The sequence below is a fragment of the Macadamia integrifolia genome, chromosome 8 (genome assembly GCF_013358625.1).
Source record: "Macadamia integrifolia cultivar HAES 741 chromosome 8, SCU_Mint_v3, whole genome shotgun sequence".
NCBI lineage: Eukaryota > Viridiplantae > Streptophyta > Magnoliopsida > Proteales > Proteaceae > Macadamia > Macadamia integrifolia.
The window spans coordinates 32,758,477-32,782,081 of NC_056564.1; the positions used below are offsets into that span (position 1 = coordinate 32,758,477).

Consider the following 23,605-nt stretch of genomic DNA (forward strand, 5'->3'; position numbering starts at 1 on the left):
TTTGACTTTTTCTTTAATTTTTTTGCCTTAGCTTTGGTGGTTGGTCAGTGGTGGCGTGTGTTTTACTGCAGTTTGCTTCTTGTTTGTTTGTGATGCGGTAGGGGAGTAGGGGTTGGGTTTTCTGGTTACATTACAAGGTTCTCTCTCTCTCTCTCTCTCTCTCTCTCTCTCTCCCTTAAATTTTACTTTTATTTAATCATCCAAATGAGAAAATTTAGTATAGAAACATAAGGGTGCAGGGATTTGAGTTAATAAATGTAGTGACACATGGACTCAAATATGAGAATTTTTAATTTAATATGATTCTAAAAATTGAGTCATGATAAATTCAAACCACTTTCTCAATATCCATTAACCAATGATTAAAAAATGAGAGGTTGCCAAAAATCAGTGGTCCACTTAGAAAACCTCACTTTTGCCCCCTTTATATTTTTGTTTGGAGAAGAAGTATTTCAGGGAATGGAATTGGGGATTGAGTTTTAATGAGTATTTCCTTTGGGGAATGGAGTTGGGGCATGAGAGTTAATGAGAATTTATAAAGAAGAAGCATTAATTGACACATTATTTTTCATTTCAGAGGAATGGGCTGATCACTTTGACCCCATATATCTCTAGGTGCAGGGGTCACACTCTACTTCCCAATAGAAACCATTTTTCCTTTTGTTTTGCATTAAAAGCAATTCTTGATTTGGTTGTGAGCCTGATATTATGGATGGGAGAAGATGTGCAAAATATTGCATCGGTGTCTCTATTTTGACAAAATTTTCTCACTCCTCTATGCTTGTCATTTGTTGATTCAAGCGCTTTTATGCTTGTCCTATATTTATTCGAACTCTTTCATCTCAAACTTTCTCGAACCTTTTTTTCTATTCTCCCACACTAAACTTTCACTTACTCTCTCTGTTAATTTAAAATTCTTAAAAGTATCCCAATCTCCTCCCCTCTTTCCTGTCCTCTTTTCTTCTCTCTATGGATGATTGCATCCCACCTATCCCACCGGTTTGGATCAGCTCCCTCTGGGGATGTCTACTCGGCTGTCTGATCCAGCATAAGGAGGGTCTAACACCTTTGACTCATGGTCAGGCCCCTATGGATGGCTGGGATCCCCCCACCCCTCCCCAGCCCAGCCCAGCCCAGCCCAGCCCAGCCCAGCTGATCCAAGCTCCTATCTCCCCTCTCTTCCCAACCCCTCCCCTCAGGTTAGTATATTTCTTAATAGACAAGGCATTGTGGTTAACGGAGGATTGAAAGCCAAAAGATATGTAATGGCTTTGTTGTGGTCTAGGTCGAGGCCTCCAGGGGAAGGCATTAATGTTCGCTATTGCATGTCACAGTTTGAATAGTTTGGGAGCTAGAGCTTTGGACATGGGAGATGATGGGCAAAAGCTCATTTTAGTGTTCCCATAAGTTATTTAGATTAATGGGTCCTCCAATCAAGTCCAGACTAGAAATCAGCAACTCCTAGTCGCCAACCCCACCCAAAATTAGAAAGGGAAAACAAAAAAAGCAACTGGCTTAAAGATTTTTGCTTTATAGATAAATACAATTCAAAACCATATGATCCTCAAGGATTAGTTTAAACTTCAACATATTGGGGAACAATTTTTTCTCTTTTTCCTTCAACAAAAGGGAAAAAGAAGATTTGAATCTGATTACAATAATTTACAGGGAGTATAATTTATAATTTGAGATGTGTGGTGTGTATCGATGAGAGATAGAAGGAGAGATATTACACTTGTTGGGGATGAATGCACAACCACGAGGAAGAATCTAGTAAACAATTGCATCTAACAAGAGGAATTTACGTGGTTTAGTACTTTATAATGTGATCTCTCTTGCTTGTATGTATGATTTTCCTCACATAGACAATATATAGAAAACACTAAAAACTCTAATCCTTATGATAACAATTTATCCATGTATATGCAATGGACCTAAAACCTAATCTAAACATATAAAAGCGCAATAATAATTATACATACTGATGCGGAAAAAATTGATCGGACGATCTTCCCTGCGATTCCTGGTGCTTTGGCCGACCTGCACAGAAGAGATGACAAGGGAGAGCCGGGCTGACCCGATGGGGGACTCTCCGATGCCTAAGTCAGATCTTTCCACAACAGATGTTCGGAAAGGCCAACCTTGTGACGTCTATGATGACGTGTAGTGGATAGAGCCCTGTCCTTCGGAAAAGGGATTACGTTCCTTGAATGTAGGGGTGGACGAAAACACGTTTCTGGAAACCTTGTTGTTGACGTCAGGCCGAGGTGGCAGCACGGCATGCTGGAGGCCGAGGTGGCAGGACGGTCTGATGGAGGGCTGCGGTGGCTGCAAGGCCTGATGGAGGGCTGCGGTGGCGGCAAGGCCTGATGGAGGCCAAGGTAGCAGCATGGCCTGATGGAGGCCGAGGAGGCAGCACGGCATGCTAGAGGCCGAGGAGGCAGCGCGACATGGTGGAGGCCGAGGAGGTAGCACGGCATGCTGGAGGCCGAGGTGGCAGCACGGCATGCTGGAGGCCGAGGTAGCACGTCCTGATGGAGGCCGAGGTGGAAGCACGTCCTAATGGAGGCCAAGGTGGCAGCACGGCATGCTAGAGGCTGAGGTGGTAGCACGTCCTGATGGAGGCCGAGGTGGCAGTACGTTCTGATGGAGGCCAAGGTGGCAGCACGGCCTGCTGGAGGCCGAGGTGGAAGCACAACCTGATGGAGGCCGAGGTGGCAGCATGGCCTGATGGAGGCCGAGGTGACAGCACGGCCTGTTGGAGGCCAAGGTGGCAGTACGGCCTGATAGAGGCCGAGGTGGAAGCACGTCCTGATGGAGGGCCGAGTTGGTAGGTCAGTCCTGTTCAGGTTTGCATACACACTTCAGCAGTGCTGAGGAAGGGGACATATTTTGCCTCATCACCAGCCCCCCGTTCTAACAGTTTGAATCGATCTGCTAGAGCATTTAATTCGATGTGAAATGCATTGCTTCACTTTCTCAGTCGAGGCTGCTCAACGGTTCGAGGACGTGGCTGTCGCTTGCTCGAAAGCAAAGAGGCAAAGCGCCTTCATGGGGAGCTGCACAAGATCACAGGCCAACTGGAGGTTGAGAAGAAAATGGCTCGATCTGAGGAGGCCCGTGTCAGTGATGTCAGGTTGATAACTGGAGAGCTGGAACAGGAGGTTGCTAAGTAGCTCAATGCCAACAACAACTTAAAGGAGAATGATGCTCTCTAGGATGAGTTGTCCGAGACTCAGGGCGCTCGCAAGGAGGAGGAGCTCGCGGCTAGGGTTTTCGAATTGGAAAGGCAACATTGGGCTGAGCTGGAGGCCAACGAGGTGGCTGAACCCTTAGGCCTATCAAAAGTGGTTGAATGACATTAACATGGTTCGTTTCAGGTCGGCTCGGATGATGCCTTCTGGTTCATCCTGAGTAAGATGTCAGACTACAATCTACGGACTATGAGTAACGTGTTCCCGTCCCTGCTACTTTGGTGCAGCTCTGAGGCTCGATCGATGTTGGTGAAGAGGTGATCCGACTCGAAGGATAGCCAAATGAAGAGCTAGGCCCGTGGATCAACCCCCTGAGATTAGCCTTATATATATAGATTTATATTTATGTAGATGTCTCCTTCGGTAGTGATGTACTTTGACGGTTTTTTCCCCATTTTTGGTGAATAAAAAATTTATTTTGATGTCTTCATCTCTCAGTATTCCTGTGCTTCTTTCTTTATTTTCTTGTACTTCGGGCGCGGCTCGAAATGAGTAACTTGTTGGAAGAATAAGGACAAGTACAGCTGTCTGAGTGTGGCCCGGTTCCCTAACCGAGCTCAAATTTGATCTTCCATGTCTAGCTTATGAACACTTGAGGCGCTAAGCCTTGGACTAGCCATAGGGGTGCCGATCTGGGCTCAATCTTTTGATATGCCTTGCGTTAAGGTCTTTTGCGGTGCTGAGTCGGGGCTGGGGCTTGCATGCTTTATTACGTAAGGACTTGAGGTGCCGAGCCGTGCTAGGGCTTGAATGCCTTAGTGCGTAAGGGCTTGATGTGCCGAGCCGGGGCTTGGGCATGCATGCCTTAGTTTGTAAGGGCTTTGAGTTGCCGAGATGTGCTCGGGCTTGAATGCCTTAGTGTGTAAGGGCTTGAGGTGCCGAGCCAGGGCTCGAGCATGTATGCCTTAATGCGTAAGGGATTGATGTGCCGAGCCGGGGCTCGATCTTGCATGCCTTTGTTCGTAAGGGTTTTGAGTTGTCGAGATGTGCTAGGGCTTGAATGCCTTAATGCGTAAGGGCTTGATGTGCCGAGCCGGGGCTCGAGCTTATATGCCTTAATGCATAGGGGCTTGATCTGCCGAGCCGGGGCTCGGGCTTGCATGCCTTAGTTCGTAAGGGCTTTGAGTTGCCAAACTAGGGTCTGGTCTTGTGGTGCCGAGCTTGAGCTCGTTCTTAGTTGCTGTCGAGCTGGGGTCTGATTTTTGTGCCTTACTGGTTAAGGTCTTTGAGTCTCCAAACTAGGGTCTGGTCTTGTGGTGCCGAGCTAGAGCTCGATCTTAGATGCTGCCGAGCTGGGGCCCGATTTTTTACCTTACTGGTTAAGGTCTTTGATGCCGACGAGCTGTATTCAGTCTTAGAAGAGTCAGATATTTAAGCGAAGCTTCATAGTATATTGATGTGTGGTATGCACTTGGGACAAATACATTGCTTCGAAATAGAATCTAATCCGCTCTGTGATAAAAATTGAATAACTGAGATATGGAAGCTAAGGTGTTGATAATATAAAATATATAAGACAAACACCCAATCGATGGGATTTCAATGTGATCTGCTGATAAAACTATCTACTGATAAAAGTTTCTACTGGCCTCAGTGATTGGGATAGTAAGCAGCTGTTCATCTGGCTCGGCTCGGGTAAGGAGGCTTTCATCTCGGCAATCAACAATTTCTACTGTATATGCTAGGCCCGAGCATGGTTTCTTGACAGATTTTATGAAGTTTGCATAGCATTCCCGGGATTCCTTCTGGCTGGACTTGCATTCTCCAACTCCATTGTTGGTGGGGAATTTGACTTTTATGTGCTTAGTGGACACAATCGCCCCAAGGCCATTGAGATTGGGTCGGCCAAGGATTACGTTGTAGGGTGAGGCGATCTTGGCAACCATAAAAGAAACCATGGTAGTGGCTGTCTGAGCTCCCTGTACGATGGTTACGGGTAAGTCTACAACTCCTTCTAGCTCTGCTAGTGTGCTTGAAAATCCGTACAAGGGTCCTGGAGCTAGCTTTAGGGTCCCCATGCCAAGCCCTAGTTTTGTGAAGTCTTCGTAGGACATGAGGTCAACGGAGGCTCCTATGTCCACTAGGACCTTGTGGAAGGGGTGGTTTGCCATCACTAATTGAACTACGACAACATCGTTGTGAGGCCAGTTCAACTCTTTCAGATCTCGATCAGAGAACGTAATGAGTGTATCCATTCTGAGGGCTTTGACAAGCTGTTTCGTGAGGCATACAAACCGCGCGTTTGCTTTGGCTTTTCTAACTGATTCCACCGTGGGTCCATCCATGATTGTTAGAATGGCTGGACCCACTGGCTAGTTATCATACGCGTCAGCTCGGTCAGTGGCTGGGTCCTTGGACGGCTCGGCCCTATCTCGGCTCAGCTCGGCATCATCTCTCCTCGGCTCAGGCCGATTCCCACCATATTTTTGTTTCAAATACTGGTTGAGGTATCCAGCCTTGATGAGCTCATCAATTTCCCTTTTCAAAGTCTTGTAGTCTTCAGTGTCATGTCTATGGTCTCGGTGATATCGGCAATATCGGTTGGGATTCCTCTCCTCTGGTTTAGCATTCATTGGCCTGGGCCAGCAAAAGTACTTCTGATTTTGGATCTATAAGAGTAGGTTTGTTCAGGAAAGATCAAGTTTGTATCGCTCAGGTTCAGCTGTGTCAAGTGGCAGATCTGTTATGTTCTCTTTGGCTCTCGAGAATCATCCCTAGGTCTTAGAGTCCTTTTCTTCTCCTTCTCCGACTGATCACCTATCCCTCTGGCGGCCAGGATTTCCCCCATGTTGGCGTATTGATTGCATCGTCTTAACAGCTCGGGCATCGTTTCTAATAAGTCGAGGGCCAGAGACTGGACCAGATCAGGGTGTATTACCCCATTGCACAACGTGCTATACGCCACTCCTTCCGGTAGGTTTTTTACCTCCAGTGTCGCCTTGGTGAATCGGGCAAGGAACTCCCTTATAGTTTCCCTCGCTCCCTGCCTCATGTTCATCATGTTTTGCGTAGTTTACTTCTGCTTCATACTTACTTGAAAACGTGTGAGGAATGCTCTTGTCAGCTCTTCATAACTGCGGATGGACCATGGCCGTAAGTTCGACATCCACACCAGCGTAGCTCCTTTTAATGAGGCTACGAAAGCTCGATAGAGAACGACGTCTGACCTACCCTCAATGGCCATGGCCGAGCTGTAGTACAACAAATGATCATAGGGATCTGTGGTGTCGTCATATCCATTGAAGACAAGTTTCACGAAATTTATGGGTAGCTCGGCGTCTATCAGTTCGTCAGATAGTGCATTATGGGCCAGAGTTACAGTTATGTCGGCCGGGTGCCCCTGCCTCTGCATTCCCTCTATTCGCTTAGTGAGTCACTGGATGCGGCTCTCCAGGTAGTCTCTTCTCTCCTCGGCTTGACGATCTGGGGATCGACGTGCCCCTTCGCTTCTTCTGGGGCTTCTTCCTTGGCCTTGGTGATCACCAGGCCGATCCTGACCTTACCGTGGTGCGCCCCTGGTTGGCCTGATGGGCGAGCCCAGACCCATGTTGGGTCGATCTTGCAGAGTTGGCCTCTGGTAGTTTTCGTGTTCTTCTCTGTACGGACGTGCACCTCTATTGAGTCTTTGAGGAGAAAGTTGGCATCTTCCTACCCAGGGTGAGGATCTATGAGCATCATGTGTCTCTGGGCTCCGGTGATGTGGGGAACGACGGGCTCTCCCGTTCTGGGCAGGGAAGGGACCTTGCCAGCGCCCCTTAGTAAGAGAGCTAGGGTGGTACCGAATGAGCAGTGCGTGAAGTTCTTTCCAACCCCCTTCTTGCTGTTGATTGAGGGGTGACACTATTGTCAGGGGATTCGTCGTTGAGGTGTCTGCTCGGAACAGGCCTAGATGGCTGAGCTGAACTAGTGCGTGGCATTGGAAGTGCTGAGCCGAACTGACGTATGAAATCCCACAACAGTACGTTTGTAGCTAATACCGGCAACTACAAGCTCTGCATTTGCTCTTCCATGTTCGGGTGAGTTACCCGGGATTATAGGACATGGCGAGATAGCTGAGGATTTTGCTCGCGCTGATCCCCCTCTCCTTGGGCAACTTGCACATCAGGCCTGGTTTGTTGGGGTCTTTGTGAAGGGGTCTCTATTGGGACGTTTTTCTGCTCTGCCATTGGTGGTGAATGGGACGTCCAAGTGGTACTTCGCGAGTGGATCTTGCTCGCGTTGTCGTTGAAGAAATGACATTCTCATTCCTTAATTGCATTGGTCCAAGGTGACTTTTTGTAACAATTCCCACAGACGGCGCCAATCTGATGCGAAAAAAATTGACTGGACGATCTTCCCTACAGTTCCTGGTACTTTGGTCGACCTGCACAGAAGAGATGACAGGGGAGAGCCGGCCTGACTCGACGGGGGACTCTTCGATGCCTAAGTCAGATCTTTCCACAACAGATGCTCAAGAGAGCTTTTCCAGTAAGAGAAGTAAGTGATTGATCCCTATGATGGAAGCTTACCTTGGTCTTTATAGGCTACTGATAGAGGGAGAGAGGGAGACGATTGTGAAGAGTCATGTTTATGCGTGGAGTCCTCAAGGGGAGTGGCTCTGTGATTCTGAGAATATTTCAGGCCTGTTATCTCGGAAGAGCTAACCGTGTGACGTCTATGATGACGTGTAGTGGATAGAGTCCTGTCCTTCAGAAAAATGATTACGTTCTTTGAATGTAGGGGTGGACGAAAACACTTTTCTGAAAACCTTGTTGTTGACGTCGGGCCAAGGTGGCAGCACGGCCTGATAGAGGCCGAGGTGGCAGCACGACATGCTGGAGGCCGAAGAGGTAGCACGGCCTGATGGAGGCCGAGTTGGAAGCACGGCCTGATGGAGGCCGAGGTGGCAACACGGCATGTTGAAGGTCGAGGTGGCAGCACGTCCTGATGGAGGCCGAGGTGGCAGTACGGCCTGTTGGAGGCCGAGGTGGAAGCACGGCCTGATGGACGCCGATGTGGCAGCATGGCCTAATGGAGGCCGAGGTAGCAGCATAGCCTGATGGAGGCCGAGGTGGCAGCATAGCCTGTTGGAGGCCGAGGTGGCAGCACGGCCTGTTGGAGGCCGAGGTGGAAGCACGGCCTGATGGAGGGCCGAGGTGGTAGGTCAGTCCTGTTCAGGTATGCATACACGCTTCAGCCGTGCTGAGGAAGGGGACATATTTTGCCTCATCATATACCATTACAAAATATTAAGCATGAAACCTAACAATCTCCACCTTGGCTTGGATCTTACAAACCACCCTGAAGAAAACTGGTAATGATGTTGACTCTACAACTCCGTCGTTGTCTCTACCTATTCGTTGTATCAATTGACATGGTCACACCCCCGCCTGAGTGCCCCGCAAAATTTGCTACCACACAATTTCTACCTCTTCTATTGTTGCAATTTTTTTAGTGATATCATTGTTTCTCCTAAGATTGAAAGCAAAAGAAATCGTTTCTTCCAAACATGCATGTGTTCACGACTAGAACCGTCTACAACCTTCTTCTTCCACTTGTATCTTGTGCCCGAGTATACCAACAGTAGTTTCATCTGCTTTAACACTCTTTACAAGTCAATACAAATTCTCAATCATTTGTCCTTGTATAACAACCACAGTCCCTCTAGAGACCTTGAAAACCCAACCTTCATATGAACATCTGAAACCTCTTGGATCTAGTCTTTATAGTGAAATCAGATTTTTTTTTTTTTTCCCTATAGATTTGGCACATGTCTAACCCCAATCAAAGTTCGTGTAGTTCCATCAAATATGGACTTGTTATCATCTGGCTTCCAAGAATATTGCTTTCAGCGTTGTTTGTCTTTTTTACCATACCATCACATGTATGATATATAGCAAATTGTTCTCTGACTGAAGATATATGAAAAATAAGCAATCAAAATCTAAAATCCAATGTAAAGTTAATGATTTACTTAAAAAAAAAAAATGTAAAGTTAATGAGAAAGATTTCTCCATCACTCAAGCACTCTTCCACACCAGCAACATTGAATGATTTATCTCTATTCTCCTTCTTGTCATCCTCTTTTTTATCATCCTTATGTTTTGGATAATTTTTCTTTAAATGACATTTTTCATCGCAATAACAAGAAGTTATTTTACGATCTTTCAATTTGAAGTGACCCTTATATTGTTTTTCCTCATGTTTATCATTTAATATACCTCTACCCTATCCGCACCTATAACCAAAGCACTACCCCTTGGATTTTAGATTTTGGTTGCTCATTTTTCTGATGTCTCAACAATTCTATTTTTTCGCGGTGTCTCATTCTTTAGGAAAGCAACAATAAATTTGTCAAGTTTGAGAATATTTTTATCGTAGATTAGTGTAGTCATAATATGATCAAATGAATGAAGTAGTGAAGGCAACATAAGAAGTTTATTATCTTCATCTTCAATCTTCACATGTAAACCAAACAATTCTATTTGTATCATCTTGAACTCATCCAAGTGCACCTCAAATTATACTCTTTCCGACAATAGAAGGTCAAATAATTGTTTTCTTAAAAAACAGTGATCTATGGATAACCTGGACTTGTACTTGCTCTCCATCTTTGCCCAGACTTCCTTCAAACCTTCCAACCCAATGACCTCAGGAAAAGCGTTATTCCCAAGATATGACTAAATTATGATATTTGTTGGATCTCTCAACTTTAACCACTTATGTTCTATCTTCTAGTCCAACTTTTCTGATTTTCTCTTAAGAGCCTTAACTCCCCCTCACATAAGTATCCTTCAACCAGCGTTGCCACAGTGCAAAATTATTATGGCCATTGAAGGATTCCATGGAAAGGTTGAATCCTTTACCATCATCCTATTGATCCAATCTTTACCCTCTATTTACCCACCATCAACCTCGATGAATATGATTATTTTTTTATCTTTGTATGACATGTATAATTTGCACCAATAAAGGAGAACATGCCTGATTCACACTACCTACTAGGTTATGAGTGTTAGAAAACCTTGAAATGCCAATACGTAACTTTATTGTGTACAAGTTCTCCATGCCTCAAATTCTACGTAACTCTTCATTCTTTCTTTCTTTCTTTCTTTCTTCTTCTTCTTCTTCTTCTTCTTCTTCTTCTCTCNCCCCTCAGGTTAGTATATTTCTTAATAGACAAGGCATTGTGGTTAACGGAGGATTGAAAGCCAAAGATATGTAATGGCTTTGTTGTGGTCTAGGTCGAGGCCTCCAGGGGAAGGCATTAATGTTCGCTATTGCATTTCACAGTTTGAATAGTTTGGGAGCTAGAGCTTTGGACATGGGAGATGATGGGCAAAAGCTCATTTTAGTGTTCCCATAAGTTATTTAGATTAATGGATCTCCAATCAAGTCCAGACTAGAAATCAGCAACTCCTAGTCGCCAACCCCACCCAAATTTATAAGGGGAAAACAAAAAAAGCAACTGGCTTAAAGATTTTTGCTTTATAGATAAATACAATTCAAAACCATATGATCCTCAAGGATTAGTTTAAACTTCAACAAATTGGGGAACAATTTTTTCTCTTTTTCCTTCAGAAAAATGGAAAAAGAAGATTTGAATCTGATTACAATAATTTACAGGGAGTATAATTCATAATTTGAGATGTGCGGTATGTATCGATGAGAGATAGAAGGAGAGATATTACACTTGTTGGGGAAGAATCCAGTAAACAATTGCATCTAACAAGAGGAATTTAACGTGGTTTAGTACTTTATAATGTGATCTCTCTTGCTTGTATGTATGATTTTCCTCACATAGACAATATATAGGAAACACTAAAAACTCTAATCCTTATGATAACAATTTATCAATGTATATGCAATGGACCTAAAACCTAATCTAAACATATAAAAGCGCAATAATAATTATACATAACATTACAAAATATTACGCATGAAACCTAACAATCTCCACCTTGGCTTGGATCCTACAAACCACCCTGAAGAAAACTGATGATGATGTTGATTCTACAACTCCGTCGTTGTCTCAGCCTATTTGTTGTATCAATTGACATGGTCACACCCCCGCATGGGTGCCCCGCAAAATTTGCTACCACACAATTTCTACCTCTTCTATTGTTGCAATTTGTTTAGTGATATCATTGTTACTCCTAAGATCGAAAGCAAAAGAAATCGTTTCTTCCAAACATGCATGTGTTCACAACTAGAACCGTCTACAACCTTCTTCTTCCACTTGTATCTCGTGCCCGAGTATACCAACAGTAGTTTCATCTACTTTAACACTCCTTACAAGTCAATACAAATTCTCAATCATTTGTCCTTGTATCACAACCACAGTCCCTCTAGAGACCTTGAAAACTCAACCTTCATATGAACATCTAAAACCTCTTGGATCTAGTCTTTATAGTGAAATCAGATTTTTTTTCCCCCCTATAGATTTGGCACATGTTTGACCCCAATCAAAGTTCGTGTAGTTCCATCAAACATGTGACTTGTTATCATCTTGCTTCCAAGAATATTGCAGCGTTGTTTGTCTTTTTTACCATACCATCACATGTATGATATATAGCAAATTGTTCTCTGACTGAAGATATATGAAAAATAAGCAATCAAAATCTAAAATCCAATGTAGAGTTAATGATTTACTAAAAAAAAAAAATGTAAAGAAGTTAATGAGAAAGATTTCTCCATCACTCAAGCACTCTTCCACAACAGCAACATTGAATGATTTATCTCTATTCTCCTTCTTGTCATCCTCTTTTTTTATCATCCTTATGTTTTGGATAATTTTTCTTTAAATGACATTTTTCATCGCAATAACAAGAAGTTATTTTACGATCTTTCAATGAAGTGACCCTTATATTGTTGTTCCTCATGTTTATCATTTAATATACCTCTACCCTACCCCCACCTATAACTAAAACACTACCCCTTGGATTTTAGATTTTGGTTGCTCATTTTTCTGATGTCTCATCAATTCTATTTTTTTGCAGTGTCTCATTCTTTAGGAAAGCAACAATAAATTTGTCAAGTTCGAGAATATTTTTATCGTAGAATAGTGGTCATAATATGATCAAATGAATGAGGTAGTGAAGGCAACATAAGAAGTTTATTATCTTCATCTTCAATCTTCACATGTAGACCAAACAATTCTATTTGTATCATCTTGAACTCATCCAAGTGCATCTCAAATTTTACTCTTTCGGACAATAGAAGGTCAAATAATTGTCTTCTTAAAAAACAGTGATCTATGGATAACCTGGACTTGTACCTGCCCTCCATCTACCTTCCAACCCAATAACCTCAAGAAAAGCGTTATTCCCAAGATATAACTAAATTATGATATTTGTTGGATCTCTCAACTTTAACCACTCATGTTCTATCTTCTAGTCCAACTTCTCTGATTTTCTCTTAAGAGCCTTAACTCCCCCTCACATAAGTATCCATCAACCAGCGTTGCCACAGTGCAAAATTATTATGGCCATTGAAGGGTTCCATGGAAAGGTTGAATCCTTTACCATCATCCTATTGATCCAATCTTTACCCTCTATTTACCCACCATCAACCTCGATGAATATGATTATTTTTTTATCTTTGTATGACATGTATAATTTGCACCAACAAAGGAGAACATGCCTGATTCGAACTACCTACTAGGTTATGAGTGTTATAAAACCTTGAAATGCCAATGCCGAACTTTATTGTGTACAAGTTCTCTATGCCTCAAATTATACGTAACTCTTCTTTCTTTCTTTTCCCCTCCACGTGAAGAAGCAATTCTCCTTCAACTTCTCTCCTTTCTTGGGGATCATATGGCTCACTTTTTGTCTTCTTCTCCGCTGTTTTGTGCTTTCCTTCCTCCTACATGAAGAGTCTTCTGCTTTTCTTCTTCCTTTCTTATCTCAAATTTGAATCGCACAATGCTTCTCTATCTAATTTCTTCATGTATCTAAAGGAAAAACAATTCATGCACTTCATAAAGAAAAAATTACATGTAGATGCATCTCTTTCCAATTTCCTTACTTGTCGCACCCAAGAAACGACCTGGAACTAATGAGCCCCAAAGGTTGGGCAAGAAATGAGAAAAACATTAAGAGGCATCTCTTTAGTCTCACATCGACTAGAGACAAGAAACTAGACTAGCTAATAACCTCTAACAATCCTTCCATGATTATTTTTTTTTATCTTTGTATGACATGTATAATTTGCACCAATAAAGGAGAATATGCCTGATTCGCATAACCTACTAGGTTATTAGCGTTAGAAAACCTTGAAATGCCAATGCCGAACTTTATTGTGCACAAGTTCTCCATGCCTCAAATTCTACCCAACTCTTCTTTCTTTCTTTCTTCTTCTTCTTCTCCTCTCTCTCTCTCTCTCTCTCTCTCTCTCTCTAGGGTATATGCACATCTAGAGAAAGAGAAAAAAAAAATACAAAAAGCAAAACAACTTTCTCTCTCTCCCTTCCCTTTTCTATTTCTTTCTTTCTTCTCCCCTCCATGTGAAGAAACAATTCTCCTTCAATTTCTCTCCTTTCTTGGGGATCATATGGCTCACTTTTTGTCTTTGTCGCCCCTGTTTTCTGCTTTCCCTCCTCCAACATGAAGAGTCTTCTGCTTTTCTTCTTCCTTTCTTATCTCGAATTTGAATTGTACAATGCTTCTCTATCTAATTTCTTCATGTATCTAAAGGAAAAACAATTCATGCACTTCATAGAGAAAAAATTAATGTAGATGCATCTCTTTCCAATTTTCTTACGTGTCGCACCCCAGAAATGACCTGGATCTAATAAGCCCCAAAGGTTGGGCAAGAAATGGAAAAAACGTTAAGAGGCATCTCTTTAGTCTCACATCGACTAGGGACAAGAAACTGGATTAGCTATTAACCTCTAACAATCATTCCATAATCATAATGCATTTTAAAGCCGTGAGTTCCATAGCCAAAACAAACAATATTGTAATTTGGTATGGCCTAGGGACATTGCAAATGATATCAAAACAAACCATGACAACGTGTGGGGCTATAGTGGAGGCGTTGTGCCATAAAGGAAGAGATTTTCATGTCTAAGAAATGACTCAAATCTATGAGAGGGTCATCTCTTTAATCCCACATCGGCTGAGGAGAAGAGTATATACTAGTTGATAACATCTAATATCTCTTCTGAAGTCACAACGCATTTTAAAGTCATAAGACCAATGGCCCAACACGAAAAATAATATCAAAATTTAATGCCTATTACACCCATCAAATAGCTTAGAGGGCTAGAACTTTTTTTTTTTATCAGAAGAAAAGAAAAATTATTAATTATAATATAAGTGTCCATCAAGATATTAGGATCCCTAATTAGAGTTTTCAAGTTCATAGCCCTATAGGCTAAGGCTTTGATCGAGAAAACTAGGTCATTGTTACTTTTGTAACAAAACTTTGGTTTAAACAAAAAATCTGCAGTTTCCAAAAAACAAAGGTATTGCACTCCATGGCCATAAGTTTGTGCTATCAGTAGACATGAGATGCTCCAACTCCCTCGCATCGCTCCAGATTTCACCTATCTCCCATCCTCTTTTCCTAGTTCCTAGCTTGGTTTATCTCATATAGTAGACTCTTGGTTGTTGCCTCAAGATATTTGCATGTCATCATATAATCAGCATAAAGTAAGATACACTTCCCCTCAGTTATAAACGAAACAGCCCAACCAGAAATATTTTTGGTGTTATCAGTGATCCCTGTGTAAATTAATACTTTTTGATTGAAGAAAGGGAGTGTTATTGTTTGGGTTGGTGTAGGGTTAAGTATGGTCACATGTTGCTCATCAGAGTGCGTAGGGATGCCATTAGAGATCCAGTACTCTACCTATTGTAGGATGATATACGGATTGGGTTTAGCATGCCCAAAGGAGGCCTGGTTCCTGTGTTTCCAGATGTGGTAACATATAATAATAAAAAAGACATTGAAAAAGAAATCCGATTGATTTGAAGGGATGGTATTAGAGTTGAAGAAGAACATAATTAAATTTGGAAATGACAACCTAGTTAATAGTTCAGTTTTGAGGCCCAACGGACTAGCAGCCCAGATCCTTTTTGTGAACTCACAAGAGAGGAAGACATGCCAAGTATTCTCATGTTGGTTGTGGCACAAACCACAGTTAGAGTCAATATCCACCCACAGTTAGAGTCAATATCCACCCACTTTCTTAGTATGTCTTTAGTGGGAATTCCTTCATATGCTATTCTCCAAAAGAACAACTTGAATTTGGGGTGGATTTTGAGCTTCCAGAAATAGTGCCACCAGTGCGAGCATAGAGATATGCAGGTACAACTGTTTGAGAGTCCACTGGGGTTAGTACAAATATTAGATTTGAGAAATTTGACAGCTATTTTAGTGGAGAAGGATCCCTCTTTTGAGAGGTGGCACCACCACCTGTCATTATTATTAGAAATAGGAATTTGAAGAATCTTGTTAGTTAAGGAAGGAGGGAGTAATGAATTTAACAAATTAACATTCCATTCATTCTCCAACATGAAATCATTAACCCTTAGGAGGTGTGGGGGATGGTTTTTGGAAAAAGGTAAAGTTTGTAAAAGAAGATGTGGGAATGGATTTGATCCAGGAATCATGCCAAAAGTTTGTGTTCTTACCATTGCCAATTTTTAAGATCATTTTTTGCAGAGTTGGGAGGATACTTACAATGTTGTTCCAACAAATCGATCCTCTTTTACGCAATGTTTTTTTATCAAATACTGACTTGTTAGGGAAGTATTTGGCTTTTAGAATCTGTGTCCATAAGGAATGCTCATTTCTGAGGAGGCGCCAGCCAAGTTTCAGGAGTAAGGCTTTGTTTTGGGTCTCTGAATCATGGATTCCAAGGCCTCCCCGAAGTTTGGGTAAACATATTTTATGTCATCCAATGAGGTGGGTTTTTTTAGACTTGTCTGAGTCTCCATTCAAAAAATGCAAGTATGTGGAATCTAATTTCATGCACACTGCTTTAGGGAAGCAAAACAAAACATCAGGTAAGATGGGATTGAGGAGAGAACAGATTGGATAAGAACCGTCCTACCAGTATAAGAAAGAAGGTTAGTTTTTCATAATCCAAATTTCAACTCCACTCTCTTTACCACCTGGTTGAAAGAACGGGATTTGGCTCTATGATGCAAGAGACATGTCCCAAGGTAGGAAGAGTCACAACTCATTTTCTTCATTCCAAGAGCTCTGCTCAAAGAAATCCTGACATCAATAGGTACATTAGAGTTGAAAGCAAGACCACTCTTGTCAAAATTAATAGTTAACCCAGATAGGTCAAAAAAGAGGTCTAAAATGCTTCTAATGGTAAAAATATCTTTATGTGAAGCTCTACAAAAGATGAATGTATCATTAGCAAAAAATAGATGAGAGATTTCAGGAGCATATCTGGAAGTTTTGATTCCCTTAAACAGGTTGAGGTCTCTGTAGGTGGTGAGGAGGTCTTTCCATAGCCACGATGAACAGGAAAGGGCTCAAGGGGCAACCTTGTCTGATTCCTCTTGAAGGTTCAAAGAAATCAAAAGCAGACCTTTTTAGTTTGATGGAGAAGGAAGAAGAGCTTACTATGTAACTAATAAGATCACACCATCTCTAACCAAAACCTAAAAACTCAAAAATAGCTCTCAAGTACCCCCATTCAAGTTTGTCATATGCTTTGGCCATGTCAAGTTTTATGCCCACGAAACCACTCTTACCATTTTTCCGTCGGAGATAATGAAAAATTTCCTAGGCAATGATGATGTTGTTAGATATTTGTCTACCAAGGACAAAGGAGGCTTGGAATGGAGAAATGATCTCATGGAGATGTTTTTTCAGGCTACTAGCCAAAATTTTTGCAATAGTCTTATATGTGACATTACAAAGGCTAATAAGTCAAAATTCATCAACATAAGCAGCATGATCAAAAAATAAGGGCATGATTGATTTGTTATGTGACATTGTATGCTCTAATATTCCAGTCGCTCTGATGTCGGGCAAGGCTACCTATTTCTGAAATAAATTATATCCGATACGATCCAATTCCAGCCGATCTGTATCGGCTAAGCCCAATAAGTACACCTGAGACCGATTCAGTAAGAGAGTAACTAATACCAAAGCTTACAATCTTGAGAGGGAGGGGGCAAACTGGGCAGAAGGAGATCATGAGAATATACTAAATTGAGCCAAGTGTCTGTCCCAATCGATTCCATTTCATCATGTCACACTACTAATGCTTCTTTTATATAGGACAAAGCTGGAATCCAACTGTTCACTATAACCATGTGTCTCGTTCAGATGTGGGAAACTGGCTTGGAGTTTCATTCTCTAGTGGGGCACCACCTTTGGCTTCAGTGACATAAGTATTGACAAATCTCTTATAAGCCAGAACAAGCCCTTCCTGTCAAGAATGAAATGCAACAAAAAGCACACCTCCAGAAGCATCAAAATTCTACCAGTGCAACAAAACCACCGGAACTATACTTCCAGAAGTAAATTGTTATCAATAAATCCAAAGAAACAATCTGCTATCAATAGATTTAACCTCCTAAATAAGCCCACTTGTGGATGAAGCAGCTGTCCCTAATTCACAATATTTTGCTCAAATCACATAACCTAGAATTGTAAATTGTAGAGATACAAGAATTAAGTGAAAATATATGAAATTTGACGAGTGTCCCCATCAGCTGCCAGCAGCCTCATCCAACATAAATTCATGGATGAACTAACAGTATGTGTACCGATAGTCTTCAAATAACTGCAGATTTTAGTAACACCAAGTCGGCCTTCTATGAGTTAAAAATCATACACGCACTGAAGAAAATGGATTCCCTTGCTCGAGATCATACAAATATGGCTATGGCCACTAGGCATTATGTGCCGCACCACAGAACCAAATGTCTGACCATGGCAAGCTGATGCAAACCCATTAATAATAAGGCCTATATCGCATAGGCCGCCTGAACCTTGGGACCTTGCTGCACATCAGAAAAGAAGGATATGATCAAATTCCAAGACATGAGAACAACATAAGACAGTAATTAAACATTGGAATCATTATTTCATGGACTAAACAAAAGAATTGACTGATTATCAGAGGGACGTAGTTTTCCTTCACCAACAGTGTACCAAGAATCTCTTCATTCACCACCTTTTTTGTGGTTGGAAGGGACTCTTGGCAGTGGAAGGGCATTTCGGACTTCGTACCACAGGTGGCAGGGGAGCAATTATGGCCATCAATTCTGAGAGAATTCCTTCATTGTGGGTGAAGAAAACTCTCCTAAGCAAAAAGTATGTCCACAATCAGGAAGAAAGGACACTTGGTTGAGGTTAGGAAATATCATGGGTCAATCTCAATCAATACCATGACACAATTATTCTTCAAGACTTCCCGATCCAACTCTCGTAACTGACAATTGAATCACAGCTCTTTTATGACAACGAGAAAAAGAATGGGAAATATATAGACAACAAGATTTTACATCCTGTATTCCTCCAAAATTGGATATGACAGAACGTGCATGTGGATTGGCAATGAAATTTATGTCAACTATAGAAAAGAAAGAACCTCCAAGGAAAGGCTTGGGATGTCAAGGAGCAAATAGAAAGCATCTAACAGTAAGGCAGGTAACAACCCCCACCCCTCACTCTTTCACTGCCTCTCACTTTGCTGGGTTTGACCAAAAGAGCTTCATTAGAAGAAGAAAAGAGAGAGAGAGAGAGAGAGAGAGAGAGAGAGAGACAGATTCTCAATGCTTACCCATATCCATATGGAGCAAGGAAAGGGGGGCCAGGCATGAAGGGTCTCCGGCCTCGAAAACCAAGATATGGATTAGGCCGCCTCCCTCGGTACTGTTTCATTCCAGGAATGTTGGTACGCTTGGCAGATACCTGCAAAACAATCAAAATTCCCACTATATTCAGATAATTAAAGTTACAGGCCAAATTACGATCACTTAATTAAAAATTCAATGACCTTCAACTGACGACCATGCAACTCCGATTCGTTTAACAGAAGAGCATTTTGAACTGCATCTACTTCAACAAATTCAACGTAAGCAAATCCCTTTGGCTGACCAAACTTGTCTGTCAAAATCGTGACTCTGTTCACCGTTCCACAAGACTGGAAATGCTGCTGGACTTCCTCAGGAGTACATGCATAGTCTACCTGAGGTTTCAAACACAACACAACTAGTTAAGAAAAAAAAAATAGGACAGAGCAAATAAAAGAACGCAAAACAACAAACATAAGAAGATGACAGAAAGTTAGATGCATTGTCTATTGAGAAAACTAGAGAAAACATCTTGAAATGACTATCAATGTGGATAACAGTATTGAGAAAACCAGAGAAACAACACCTTGACATGACTATCAATGTCTCTAAAGAGAAAAACTTTATATGGATGATTACTTTTCATTTTAAATTCATACTTGCAGCTCAAAATTGTTAACCACACCATTTGAAAGCAGAGAGGAATCTATCCATAATACTATATTAATGGTTCCCTATCATCTAATACCCCCCACAACCCACAACCCACCACCAGCCACCCACCGTCCTTCAGATCCAGCCGATCAGGGAAAAGAAAGCTACATCAGTAGAAGGTTAGACAGCAAGTCAAGATCCATGAAAGTTTATTTTTCTTTCTCCAACACCTAACTAGAATTGAACTAAGTGCAGATTCAAGGTTCCAATTCAAGTACACTCGCAGGAAGAAGACCAGGCCAGAAATAAAGCCTGCAGTACCTATGTGGACCAGTATTTTCTGGTTAAGCTGTTATGTCCTTAATAATATTGTTTATATGTTGCTTTTCAGGTGAACAGTAACCATGAATGTGAACCCCTTAATCAATAACTCCTAACAACTACAAATTCCAGTCCTGGTTTCTTTCTAATTTCAAAGTCCTACCTATAAAGGCTGTACTACAATTTCTCCAATTCTCATTTAGCTTGTGATTGGAGAAGTTTCTTAAATTCTGTCTTGTTTCTAAGTTTTATAAATAAGGAGCTGTCTAAATGGCACCTTTATATGTGTCTTTAGAACTTTAAACCTTCTTTTGATTGTTCCTTGTATTATTCCCGAAAATAGTTTAAGGGGTTAAAAAAGGGCTTTCAAAAATAATTTGAAAGTTGACTTATAATTATGTCATTATCGCCCCAGGTTGCTAAAATGACCACCATTCATGTCTTTCTTGCCTTGGCCGCAATAAAAAAATGGTCCTTATTTCAACTTGACGTGAAGAATGCCTTTCTCCAAGGAGATCTGCAAGATTTTCTATTCAGCCTCCTCCAACTCCAGGTTTCTCTTCTCCTAGCAATCCTAACTTGGTATGCAAGCTCAATAAAGCTCTCTTTGGGCTAAAGCAGCAAATGTAGGCAGCAAGCTATGGCAACAAGCGAGAAATCCCCTAACCTAGTAGGGGCTCTCGCTTGTTGCCTCCATTGCTGGGTCATACACATTTTTCAACTATACATGTGAAATGACAGGATTTACCCTCGTTGAAAAAGTGTATTATACTAAAAAGGTAAAATAGTAAGGTTACAGATTATTTGACACCTTGAAGGGTATCAATAAGAAAATTCCTACAAATAAAGAGAAGGGGCTACATCCCTCCCATCCGTCACATTCAAACAAGAGCTTTGCTTTCTGGTCATGTGGACTTCAAAGCTGTTATCTTCGATAAGGTTCAGTGGAAGGCCTGGTGGGATTTCAGATTAAGGTTTTGGTGAGATTCCAACCCTACAGGTCAGGTCGATTACTGATTATATCTGCTCTTCCTTTCTTTTATGCAGATCGCAGGAATAAGGCCCCCTAAAACCAGTCCAGACCGGTTGTGGGATGGAACTGCTGTGAGAGCTGCCTGGTCTGATGTGGCTTGGTTCTTGGTTTTTTATTGGTTCAACCCAAGGACAGCTTGCGTGGAGAAAACTTGAAGAAGATTCCCTGTTTATTCGTGGGCCCCATGGACAACTCACATGGAGAAGTTAAGCTGCAAGTTTTTAGGAAATCTTTTATTGATGTAGTTTCCATTTCCATATTTCCTTGTAATAGTTAGGAAGGTATTATCTAGCTAGTTTCTAATTTTAGTTTTTACTTTTAGAAAGTAGGAAAGGTTTCTATCTTTGTAAAAGGGAGGATTTGATTTTATTTGTAATTAGTTTCCAAATATGATAATATCTAATTATAATGGGATTAATTTCCTTTCCATGCAAGGGCGGACCCAATTTTGTCATTGATTTAAAGTTTATAAATAAAGGAAGAAGGCTGATCTACAGCCACCTTAAATGAAAAAAAAAAAGCTTTGTGCATGGGTGAGATGCCCTAGGGAAGAGTGAGATACTCAACCCAACCTATCCCCTTCCCCTTCTCTATTTCCTTTTTATTTATTTCTTTCTATTTTATTTTTCCTGCGATCCTGAGTGGTTTCAGCCCTGTTTGAGTTCAGTTTGAAGCTTGATTAGAAGCCCCAACACCTACTGCCACTGCAAGATCTGAGAAGACAAGTTCAAGACCTGCAGCATCTCTTTTGTTCATTTTATCAACTGACAGCACCTATGATCCTGTTCTGGAGTTAATTCCTAGTCATCTAGCTGGGAATTGGCCCTACATTATTCTTTTCTTCTTTCATATAGCATAACAGGCCAGTTTCTGAACTTCTTCAACCTCTGCATAAGTTTCTATTTCTAGTTCAGTCCCAGTTTCTAAATCCTACTAGCACTCTACTTTTTAAAATTCTGGTTTCTAAATCTGAGCCAGTAATTCTGGTTTCTATTTTGTCTGGTTTTGTTAACCTGCTAAAAGTGGAAACTCTTCCATATCTCTAAATCCGGCAATTGGATTACTGTTCAACTTTGTTGGTTTGTTATCCTTAACAAATAGACCATTCGACCAAGGGTTTAGCCAGATCAGATCAGTCGTTAACGAGTTACTGAGTTCTGTACTTTCTGGTTTGGTTCCTACCTTCCTGCGATTCTGGTTCACACAAAGTTTTCAAACCCAATCTTCCGGTGACTTAGAATCCCCATCATGAGCTACCGAATCACCATCTGCTGTCATAATGTTATCAGAACTCCTTACCGATACACTAGACTTCAGGCCACATTGGTCATCTAAGCGATGACTTGGTGTCCAGTCATTCTTTATACCCTTGGGAGTGTGAACGTTTTTTGTTTGCACACCTTTTTTTGATTAATAACATTGATGCCTTTTCCACCTTTTTCATTGGATTGTGTAACTTGTCTAGATACAATGTCATGTACAGAATCATAGATGTGTATCAAAGATAGGGTAGACGCTGAGCATGCCCATATGGTGCCAGCATGTGTGCCTCTCTGCCCCATCCTTGTGAAAAGACCCTCTGCATTCCCTCGTCCTCTCCTCCCATGTGTCTGCTGCCCACTAGCTTTCCTAGAGAGGGCGGCGTGCCTATCCCTTCCCTTAAAAATAAATATTCATTCTAACATGTTGATCGGACTGAGCAATAACTATATTACACTGTCATGCATTGTATCATAAATATGAATTTAAAAAACAAAACAAAACAAAATTCAAAATTATCGAAACCAACACAAGATGGAGGCCCTAGCCGATGTCTCTGTTGCTGTCTCTGTCGATGTTGATGCCACTGCTGACGCCTCGCGAACAGGTAAGTTTTGTCACGCACGCTTCCTCCTCCACTTCTCTTATACTTCATTTTCTTCTTCTTTTATTCTTTTTTTTTCCTTTGCTCTCTTCCCTGAAGCCCTCTCTTTCCATCACCTCTTTGAATATTTTTCCCCAGTCCCTACTGCAGTCTTCTTCTTCTTCCAATTCCTGCTGCTTTTTTTCTTTTTTTTGTTCTTCTATTTTTCCTCTTTTCCCTACAGCCATTAGACATTTTTTTTACTCTTCTTTTTCTTCCATTTCCTGCTCTCTTTTTTCTTCTTTTTTTTTTCCTTCTATTCCCTACTGCCATTAGACTCTTTTCTTCTTTCTTTTATTTTTCTACTGCACTGCCAGTGCCTTCTTCTTCTTCCTTTTTTACTGCATAGTGCATATGCTACATAATAAATTTACTCTGTCTACTTTTTCTTAGTTTATTTTCATTTTTGCAACTTCTTCTTCTATTCTGGTCCTTCTATTTGCACTGTTCCCTGAAGCCCTCTCTCTTGTCCATCTCCTCCCTGAAGCCTTCTCTTTCCCCCGCATTTTTTTCTTTTTTTTTTTTTTTTTTGTCTTCACTTCTCTGTTTCACCTCCTCCAACTACTGTTTTCTTTTTTTTATTTTTACTGAACTGGTTTCTTATTTTTCTTCTCCAGTTCCTTCTCTTCATCCTCTTCCTCCTCCTCCGTTTCCTTCTTATTCTTTTTCTTCATTTTTTTTTTTT

General features: G+C 41.4%; 1 protein-coding gene across 1 annotated transcript in view; it reads right to left on the reverse strand.

Annotated features, from left to right (window-relative positions):
* Window positions 1-17,695: 17,695 nt before the first annotated feature.
* LOC122087361 (polyadenylate-binding protein 2-like) overlaps window positions 17,696-23,605 on the reverse strand; it is a 16,495-nt gene continuing 10,585 nt past the window's right edge. The window contains exons 4-6 of the mRNA XM_042656458.1: window positions 19,213-19,404; window positions 18,997-19,127; window positions 17,696-18,214 (exon numbers count right to left, since the gene is read on the reverse strand). Coding sequence (XP_042512392.1) covers window positions 18,166-18,214; window positions 18,997-19,127; window positions 19,213-19,404 — 372 coding nt within the window. The 3' untranslated portion in view covers window positions 17,696-18,165. The remainder of the gene's footprint in view (window positions 18,215-18,996; window positions 19,128-19,212; window positions 19,405-23,605) is intronic.